The 11347-nt window shown below is 29.9% G+C and overlaps 1 protein-coding gene across 1 annotated transcript in view; it reads left to right on the top strand.

The window, feature by feature from the left end:
- Positions 1–10914, top strand: part of LOC142334074 (succinate dehydrogenase [ubiquinone] iron-sulfur subunit, mitochondrial-like) — a 49364-nt gene extending 38450 nt beyond the window's left edge. The window contains exons 4-7 of the mRNA XM_075381747.1: positions 2276–2471; positions 5088–5189; positions 6707–6829; positions 9210–10914. Of these exons, the coding sequence (XP_075237862.1) occupies positions 2276–2471; positions 5088–5189; positions 6707–6829; positions 9210–9311 (523 nt within the window). The 3' untranslated portion in view covers positions 9312–10914. The remainder of the gene's footprint in view (positions 1–2275; positions 2472–5087; positions 5190–6706; positions 6830–9209) is intronic.
- Positions 10915–11347: the final 433 nt, after the last annotated feature.

Raw genomic sequence — 11347 nt, forward strand, 5'->3', positions numbered from 1 at the left:
AATGTCTATTAAAATTAAACATATATTTGAGAAGTTCAATCGTAATTGGAAACAAAATATAAAAAACTGGACTGGGAAAAGTGATAAGATTTTAAACAGAATAATTTACGGACAAATGCTCAGTATTTTGATTGGCTCTGTGTTAGGGATGGAGAAACTTAATTGACATCTGTGATTCATTAGGATGAATCCATATTGTCATTTGTTTCAATATGTGAGGATTAGAAAGAATCATTTGTTTTAGAGGGTCATATTTTATTCTGTATGCGCACTTAAATTTCCTGTTGTTTACGAACAAAATTATTTTGAATATAGTGCTTGTTTATACCTTAATTTTTTATTTTCTCATAGATGTTTTTTAATGTGTGGCCAATGTAAATTTAAAACTGCATGAATTATTTTTACATTCATGTAAATTATGTATTCCGATGAAGATATATCTGGTAATGAAAGTGGCATACAGTAAAAAAGGTTCGTTATATAGTACGATGCAAATAATACCATTGGTGAAATGGCACTGTATAGTTCCAAGAATCATGCTTGCTTTTTTATGGGGACAACAACTAATGCGTAAAGCTTTGCTTAAAAAATTAACTGGAAAATATTTAAGAAATCAATACATTTATGTAATCTAGCCCTCAGTGATTTTCATTTCATGGTGTAGTCATTTTGGAAGTGATGAAGTCAAAAAAGCTGTCGTGCAATGGCTAATGAATGTAGAAGTGGATTTTTTTAATGATGGTATATAAAAATTTGTTAGGCATTATACAATTCTAAATAACAGATACAATTTACTAACTCTATATTTCTTGAACTATACCTTTTATCTGACTGATCTACATAATAATTGAGAGAATAGGTCTAAAAGTTTCGAATAGCATCGCTAGAGTGCATGGAGTTGCACAAATGACCACTAGAGTGCTTGCGCTGCCATTCAGTTGTGAGTAAGATGGTTACAGTGTAACACAAGGTTTTCTGTGTTTTTCAGTATGGCAAATCTCAGTTGCCAACTGCATCGCAGTGTGCGTTTTGTCTCCGATTTAACATTGACTCTCCAGTAAGGAAGAGCATATGTTGGTTTCACCAGTTTGAACCAACAAGGTGTCTCTGTAAAGGCAAGAGCACGGGCCAACCTCATGTGGCAGAAGAGAACGTGAAACAAATTGAAGAAGCTTTTGTACAAAGCCCGAGAAAGTCAACCAATAGTGCGAGCAGACAACTTGAAATAACTCAACTAACTGTCTACTGCGTTTTGAGGTGCCGTTAACTTTTCAAGCCATACCGCCTACATTTTTTACAGGCTCTTGGTAGAATTGACAAACCAAAGCATGTTGAATTTTGTGATTCAGTGCTTGAAAACTTGGAGGACGAGACTTTTCTTTTGCACTTAATCTTTAGTGATAAAGCAATGTTCCAATTCAGTGGAAAAGTAAATAAGACACAATTTTCACATATGGGGGTCTATTTTCACGATGCACTGCAACATGAGGGAGGCTCACCCATGATTAATATGTTTTACACTCTGCCACAAACAAAGGTTATGGACAGTTCTTTTTTTGTAAAACGCATTGTTGCTGGGATAACAATGAGAACAAGCTGGGAAACAGGCTCCCTCAACAAGACTTCATTTTTCAACAGGATGGAGCTCCACCCAATTGTTACTTAGATGTAACGCAATCTGAATAAATTTCTACCTCAACGATGAGTAAGACGCATTGGAAATAAAGACCTTGCTCTTCAATTCTGGCCAAGATCACCTGATCTCACCTCATGCGAGTTTTTCTTGTGAGGGTTTGTGAATGATGCAGTTTACATACCACCTCTATCAACAGATCTAGCTTCCTCACATGTGGTACGAGTTCAGCTACTGCTTAGATGTGAGCTGTACTGCCAGAAGGATCACATTGAACATTTACGAACTGTACCTGTAAATTTTATTGTGAGTATTTTCAGATATAATTTACTTCACATTTGTCATCATATAGAAGAAGAAGATTTACAAAATGAGTCTATAGTTTTGAATTACTGTATAATAAATGTTTAAATTTCAGCGCCAACTTTGTAGAAAAGTGAAGAAAATTCTATTATTTATACCAAATAATTTTTTTGTGTTAAATTTATTATACTTTATTTCTTACTTTTGACTCTTGCAGCTATATTTTACTCTCTGGATGACCCTTATATTTAGAACAATTGTATTAATCATTCAAGTTATGTTTTTCTAATCCAATTCTATGTTTTTGTAAGTAAAAATTACATTTTTTATATGTTATAGTAATATAGATACAAATATTGAAAAGGCAACTAAGATATACCCTCTACCTCATTTGTATGTAATTAAGGATCTCGTACCAGATTTAAACAACTTCTACACACAATATCGTAGCATACAACCTTGGTTACAAAGAAAAGATGAAAAACCGGAAGGGGATGCCCAGTATTTACAGAGCCTTGAAGATCGTCAGAAACTGGTACTTATGTAAATTTATTTTTTTAATTATATTTATTATTCTCTGAAAGAAAAAGGAACTGCCTTCTAGCCCCTCCTCATAATCGTTTGACTAGTATATCTTGGGCTATGTACCATTTAAGGTTGGTAATTGACTAGAGAAAATTCCTGGAATTTTTGTGATTAAAGTAGTACATTAAAATTAGATATTTACTAAGGAAATAATTATGGTGGGGACCAATAACTTTTTTGTTTGGTGTGTAGTTTACTCCCTTATTAAAATTGGTAGAAAATAAGTGGTAAAATTATATAATCCTTATTTTTTGGTAAGTAAATTAAACAATTTTCTCTTTGAAAGTGTCACGTAATCTTAATTTTATAGAATAATATTATCAGACATTTAAAGCTTGTATATGAAGGTCGTTAAGTAATTAACCAGATAAATGGCACTGGTGAAAAAACTATTTAATTGAATAAACTAAAACTATGGGACAGTTGACACCCTCACATAGAAAATATCAGCAAATGTTTAAAAAATATCCGTTGTAACTTTTTTATGTCAAAATATTTCTGCTTGAAATGTACGCCATGGAAGAACAGTGTGCTGTGATAAGATATTTAATTATGGAAGATAAAACCAGTTGAAATTTGCCCATATATATTTTCTTTTTTGAAATATGGAATTAAAAAAGAAATGGATCATATCTTATTCTGCAGTTAAAGAAACTAAAAAGTTAAAAGTAATAATTATTCCTGAAAAAAAAATTTTAAGAAGTAATTGATTTCTTGAATGTATATCCAAGAATTTTGGTGGTTTTCAAGATACAATACAGAAAGAAAACACACATTATAACAAAATCATTTTGTTAAAACTTCTATTTATCTATTTTTTTTTTATTAAAACAGTAAGTAAAAAGAATATTAACAATCTATTGTGATTATTTGGAAGAATAATGTATAATAAATGATGAAACCTACAATAAGTAAGAAGTATATCCTGGTTCTCTCTCAAAAGGTGTAATTCTTCTACATGTGTATGTCCATCTCATTCTTGCATTCACTACAATTTCAATCTTGCACCATCAAATATTTGTTTGTTTGGTCCTCTCAAAAGAGTTTTTATATTGCGTCCACGTTTATCAACAAAAACTGGGTCAAGAATGGCTTTGATACTGATGTGAACAACTCTTTGCTCACAGAAATGTTGGACAGGTATCTAATTTTAGCAGAGATTATGTTGAAAAGTAACAATAACTTCATTGTCATTGAATAAATAATAACTTTTGTACAATCATTTATCTCTTTATTATTGAATGATGTTAGTAAAATTCCTACATTTTTCCATTTTACTTCATAATCACTCCATAAAAAAGGATGGTGCGTTGGTTTGTTTCTTTATTTACTTGTTGTATGTGCACACATTTTTATTTTAGCTGCTATTGGTGCAGAGCGGACCAATGTCCGCCAGGAAGGTCTAATGTACCAGGAAGGCGGCTGCGCACACAGCGCACAAATGATTCATTCATTTGTTTGAACGATTTATATTTATTAATGCAAACAGTTTATTTTAAATTATTTGTGTTTTGGTGATAAAAAAGGAAAACATTGGAGTTAGGGCTGCGTAAAAAAATAACACAATTCAAGAAACAGCTAAAAGTGTTCAGAATTTTGAAGCTTTCGTGGTAAGTTTTTGTTGTTATTAGTACGCTAAATTCATGAATTTTATTTAGTTACAATTGACAAAAATATTTAATAAAATCACGTGTATAAAACATAAGCCTTGTAACATTTTCGTGGCGAGCCATAGGTCCCTGCTTTTTTTGTTGTTAGAACAATCATGTGGCAATTTTTTTCTTCTTCAAAGTTTAACCTGAGGATCTAAAAAAAAAAAAAAATACATAAATAGAAGTTTTAACAAAATAATTTTATTATAATGTGTGTTTTCTTTCTGTATTGTATATCTTCAAAACCTACAAAGATCTTGGATATACATTCAAGAAATCAATTATTTTTTAAAATTATTTTTTTCTGGAATAACTGTTACAGTGAGTTTATTGGAAAAAAAAAAGAAAAACTATATTATTAATTTTAACTTTTTAGTTTCTAAACTGAAGAATAAGATGATCCATTTAGTTTTTAATTCCATATTTCATGAAAGAAAACAATGTAATTTTTTAGTCTTTATTTGCTCTGACTTTAGAATCTTAATCACGGTGTAAAGCTATACATCTATAGTAAAAATTGAATGGCCACTAGTGTTAAGTTAAATAAAAATTATATTTTAACAGTTCTGATTCATTTGTAGATGAAGATTCATTTTTAAATGATCAAGACCAAAGCAAGAAAGTTGGATGTGATTGAAAACAGATAATGAGGATATTTGTTTATTTCTAAAGAATTTATCAGAAATTATGGAATTTGATTACTTTAGGCCAAAAATTACAAAGGAGGGTGCTATTACTCTGTGTTTTGTGTGTGTATGTGTGAGAGCATGTGTGTGCGTATGTGTGTGACATTTGTTGGAGGACCTGATTAAAAATATTTAAAAAAATTGTAAGCTATGATTTTTTTTTTGGCTCCTTATTAAACTATTTTCTGTTCTTGGAAATTGATTATTATTTTATTTTTTTCATTGCAGGATGGTTTATACGAGTGTATATTGTGTGCTTGTTGCAGTACATCATGTCCCTCATACTGGTGGAATGGTGAAAAATACCTGGGACCTGCTGTATTAATGCAGGTAATACATTTAAGTTATAAAAGTGGTAATGTGTTTGTCTGTACAATAAATCACTTATGTAATGAATTCACGATATTTCTCTGTTAAGTAGATATTTTGTTTAAGGAAGATTCGTGTAATGCATTGTAAATTAAAAAAAATATATATAAATGTAAAAGTTAAATATTTGTAAAATATAATTTTTTTTGTTTATAAGTTATTTACTGTTATGTACTCCTGAACAACTATTCTAATTTCTAAAATATAAATAAAATTATCAGGATATTTGCTGAGAACAGTTATTGTAGAGCACTTGACATTACATATTAAAAATTCCTCTAATTTACATATAATATTTTTAAAAAAAACAGATCAAATTCTATTCCGCTTGAAATTTATATATAACATGTTTTATTTAAGAATCATAATTAGTTGTAGAAATCACTTATCTTTCTTTTTCTGTTTAGTCTCCGGGAATTACCATTCCGATATTACTTCAGAGGATTAATGAGGATGATATGTATGAGTTTAGATGAAGTGTACTCTTGTACAGTCTCAGTTTGACCATTCCTGAGATGAGATGTGGGTTTAACTGAAACCCAACCACCAAAGAACACTGATATCCATGATCTAGTATAAAATAACTGTCTTTAGTAGGACTTGAATGCTGGAACTCTCGACTTCCAAATCAGCTGATTTGGGAAGATGTGTTCACCACTAAACCAACCCGGTGGATTAGTTTAGAAATCACTAAGTTATTTTAATTGCCGGCCTCTGTGACGCGAGTGGTAGCTTCTCGGCCTTTCACCCTGGAGGTTCCGGGTTTTTATCCCAGTCAGGCATGGCATTTTAATACATGCTACAAATTAGTCATCTCATCCTCTGAAGCATGCCCAATGGTGGACCCAGAGGTTAAAAAAAAAAGATTGTCCTCATTTATTTATTGCATTTTTCTCAAGTCATTATTGTGTTTTAATAAACTGAAATGGTATGTAATTTTTATTATAAATTATTCACATTTTAATTGTTAATAATGCTCGTCAGACATATTTTCAGAAACAGTGTTTATAGTCTTATGAAAACTAGTTCAGCATTTTACTTTCCCGTCTAGATAGCACTACAGTTTTACAAGGAAATGTATTGTAATTAGTCCAATTTGGGCATATGCAGTTTTCACCGGATCTTGACGTTTTAACACCTAAGGAACCCAAAAAACTTGATAGAAATTTTCTGGATGTTAATGTTTGTATATACGTGTGTTCACTTTTAAATCACCTTACACCTTGCTCAAACTTGATCACCCGGTTGACTTGGTACCTGGTGTGTTAAGCCTCGCAGTTACACCAGTCTGCTGATTGTACATGTGAAATTTGTTTTATGTAAGTTTTTTTTTTTCTAGAAATAGTTTACCTGATGAACATTTTGTAATGTATTATCATGCATAATACAGCACTTATGGACTTATTACTAGTTATTGTATAATTATTATTTTGCAGTTTAAACATTTCTTTTATAACGTAAATAATGAAATTTTTTAGGCTTACAGGTGGATTATAGATTCCCGTGATGAGGCAACTGAAAAGAGATTGGAATCATTGAAAGATCCATTTTCTGTATTCAAGTGTCATACAATTATGAATTGTACAAGAACATGCCCTAAGGTAAAAATATATTAATAATATTCATAATTATTATGTCTGTGTAAATGATAAGCTACACATCATTTCACAGAATATACTGGTAACAGACAGCACCTTTTTCTTAGTTATTTATTCATCCATCTATATCCTGGTCACGTTCTAGCTAATGGTGGGTCTTAGTGTTAGCAAGACCGGAGAGGTCTTGCTAACAAAAGAAGATGGAGAATCTTCTTTTATCTTCCCACCACTTTTCCTGCTCGACCTGCTGCCATCTGTATCCCCTCTTCTTCATACTCTAATTCCTTCCTTCCATTTCTCTCAACGCCATCCCATGTAGTCTTCTTCCATCAGTCTCTAATCCCTCCATTTTCTTCAGTAACTTCTCCTCGCCAATGCTTTTATCATGTCTATTCTATCATAACCTTTTTCTTTTAACTCTGTCCTCATGCTTTCCATATTTAGTTCCTCTGTTATATCTACATTCCTTATCATATCCGTTCTGGTTTTTCCTTTTATTATTCTTAGGCATTTCATCTCTCCTGTTTGGAGTTTACTCCAATCCCTTTGTCATCTTCCAAGACTCTGCACCACATAATACAGTACGCATTAGTATAATTTATATATTATGATGTTAGCTTTTTCTGGTCCCTTTTTATTCCACACCATACATTTTACTGCCTGATACAAATTTCCCCCTTTTTGAAATTTTTTTTTATATTTCATCATGTATTCTACCATCTTTGGAGATCTTACCTCCCAAGCAGGTAAACTTCTAACCAGTCACAACGGTTCAAATTAAGTATTTCTTTCTATATTCCTGTCTCTTTCAAAAACCATCAAAGGTCATTCAATAATTAAGAGACAAATGATGTAGAAAAATTATTATTTATTCAATTACAATCAAATTAACACTATTTTTCAACAAAATTCCAGACTACATTTGGGCCCTTGTCCCATCTTTCTATAAGCTTTCTTATTCCAGTGGTAAAGAATCGTTCATTTGCATGTGCGAGCCATTCTTTGTTCCGCATTCTTGACTAACGTATTGTTGCTGAACTTGGTTCCACGTAAAAATTCTTTGAGAGGACCAAACAGTCAAAAAAATATGATGGTCGAGATAGAGATTATAAGATGGATGTGGCAATACTTCCTTCCTGACTTTTGAATAGCTTTCTGTGTATTTTGTATGATGGTATCACGCAGAAGAATTATGCCTTTTGGGAGAGACCGGGATGTTTGCCCATTATTGCACTTTCTTTTTATTCTAGAATTTCATAATATTACTTGATATTCGTAGTACATTTATTTATTATTCAAATAATCGCGATAAATTGTTTTGGGATTTGTAGTCCCAAAACAAGATTAGCATCACATTACCAGTTGATTAGATAGGTTATGAATTTCCCACATTTTTATCAGTCTGTCTTTGTGAATAAAATTATTAATGCAATTTTGCAAAGTGTCAGTCGAAACTAAAAAATCAGTCTTTCACTACTATGAAATTCAGTAATATTTGTACTTCCAGATTTAAAATGTTTGATTTATCGATAAAAATTTTGCATGATTAATATACTTTTTATCACACTGTTTCAACATTCATGCCTGAATTTTGGCTGGTTTTACGCATTCGTTAAATAAAAATCGTATCACAGCTTGCTGTTTTTCCATGAAACTGTTTCAAGCAGAGCTGACATTTTGTTATAAACAAAATAGATTATAATAATCTAAATTCTTGTCAAACAGCTGGTATTTTCTATGCAAGTGGTGGCAAATTAAATATCAGACGGCTTCAGTTTATTCTGTTTCATTCTGTTTACAGTTTTCCACTGTTGTTATTTATTTCTTTAATTATTGAATGAATTATTTAGAACTAAATACATAATGATTAATTTAAAGTACATTGAAAGTTCAATTCATTACAGTGAACACAAAAGGTGTGGAGGGCCATGTGAATTCACAATAAGAATCTGTAATCAAAGTAAGTGAGAGATGAAACATTATGAAAAGAATGATCAAAATGGAATACAGTAGTTGATAAAATAGAACTTACTTCAATGATCATTGTAACAATAATGTAGCTCTTTTATGATTTATTACTTATAAATAAGTTAGTATTGATGAACAAGTAGTTGATTTCACCATGTAGAACAATTGAATTAATAAATATGGTTCATAATTCTGGCGAGTAAAATATAAAAATATCAAAGAAGTTATTGTAGTGAATTTTATAAAATTATAAAAAAGAAAACTAAGAATCAGGTTAATACAATGTTGCAGAACGGAGAAATTGTTTTTTAGTCTTTTGAGACTACAAAAAAAAAAGTTAATGAATGAATAAATGCCATTTCAAGGAATAATGTTAATTGATTTTCATTTTTTTATTTTATTTTTTTTTTTGCAGGGATTGAATCCAGGTAGAGCGATTGCTGAAATTAAGAAAATGTTAACTGGTATTAAGAAAAAGGATGCTCCTGGATTAAATACGACAGCATTACACAATTAATTGTGTTATTAGAATAATTTCTTATTTAACAGTCTCCATTAGTAAAATTATATTTAAACAAAAATAAATAATGCAATATTTTCATATCTGTAACATACAAATGAGTACATACAAATCAATTCATAATATTTTAAAGATATTTTTTCCATGACAGTCAATGGTAAAATATTTTTAATCATTCACAAGTAGCTTTCGTCAGTGATTAATTGTATTACTGTTGTTACCTCGTAGTCTGTGTTATAATGCAGTTTTAGAAGTTATTACCATTAGGTTTTATTTTTATTGTGAATATTCACTTCAATTCTAATGGCTGTAAAATTGAGTTGTCAGCTGCTGGTAATAACTTCAGTTATAGTTTTGGCATGACCAGAACTATAGCAGTAGTTTTTTTGTTACTGTTAAAAATATTTAAAATTCGATTCATTTTATCTTTAAAACGATCACTTTGTAATTTATTTTGTATTATTTGTGTATGTTAAATTTATTTTTTAAAAACAATTTATCAAATAAATTTTTTTCTATTGTTAAAAAACAGTTTTATTGTGAAACTTGTTAAAATTATCGTTTTTTTTGATCCCACATTTTTTTAATTTGTCTAGATTAAAAACAAAATTATTTTTCTTTTATAACGATTTTAAATTATAAATTTAATTTATTACATGTCATTTGGCATTTAATAATAAATTTGCTATTTTGGTATAAATATGATGTTAGTAGTTATTATAATTTTATCATTTAAAAAGTTTCTCTCTGAAAGCAATGTTGCTTATTATACAGCCTGTAAACAGAATGGACATTTGTAGGGATGAACATCACCTGCGTTTCAATGGGTTCAATGTGTTGTTAGTTTTGGTTCAATGAAAAATATAAAAGGAAACTACTTCATTACTCATTTCCTTAATAAAAATTTATGGGCTGCTTATTATATTAATAATATTCCTCTAACATCATAAATGCCATTTAAAAAAAATATTATCATTGTTAAATTAAAAGGCTAAGTGACCTTTAATCTAGCATTTGTGGAGCTTATTATTTTCATTACATACTTTGTACGAATTATGTAAATTTTTATTTAACCAAGTTAATTCAGAATATATCGTTACATATATGTACAAATAATATTATCATCGATCATCAGAGTACATTTATTTCTGTTTTAAATGTGAAAATGATAAAACTTCTAATTGCAGGTGACTTATTAGTAAGTAATTTCAGAAAAATTTGCTTTTTTTCTATTTATATAGTTCCACTAATTTCATAAAAGTTTAGAATACATTTTAGAAGTATAACCGGTGCTATAGCATTTAATTGCGAATGATAGCTGTAATTTTATCTCTTGTAAAGCTATTGACTTGTTTTAAAAAGCTAGATTTTTAAATGGAGCTATAAAAATATATCCTTGAGAAGAAGCCATAATTGAAATAATGTAATATTAAAAAAAAAGAAAAAAAGTTGCTATGAAGTTTATCATCTGCTGTACTGTTCAAGGTAATGCTACCTCGTTTGAAAGAGTAGAAGTATAATAAATAAAATGTGCCGTGAATCATTAGCTGCTATGAATGATAATATGCAGAAATAATATTCGTTTCACAAAACAATTGAACTCATTTTACGACAGGGTATGCCTACCGTTATTTTCTCCAGGAAATGGTTGGTTCATGATATATTCACTTAAATCAAATCTATGATTTGGAATCGGGCAGACATCATCCAGAAAGAAAATGTTATAGCAAAACATCAACCTTATTCAAACAAATTGAAAATGAACTACTTAAAACAATATAAGGGAAAATATTAATTGCGCTAGTTGTAGTAAAAGTACATTTTTTTGTGTATTTACTGGATAATGTTAATGAATTAGCTGAAAATATATTATTAAGCTCAAGTATTTTTGTTAAATTTACAGTTCTCAATACAATTAAATATCATGCATGAACAACCACAAACATAATTTCTTGCCGATTGGTATGATGAATCATTTTTACATATTGCAATATCAGTTGCATATTAAAAAGTGGCTTAAACCTTTTCTATCC

The sequence above is a fragment of the Lycorma delicatula genome, chromosome 13, assembly GCF_047948215.1.
Source record: "Lycorma delicatula isolate Av1 chromosome 13, ASM4794821v1, whole genome shotgun sequence".
NCBI classification, from domain to species: Eukaryota; Metazoa; Arthropoda; class Insecta; order Hemiptera; family Fulgoridae; genus Lycorma; species Lycorma delicatula.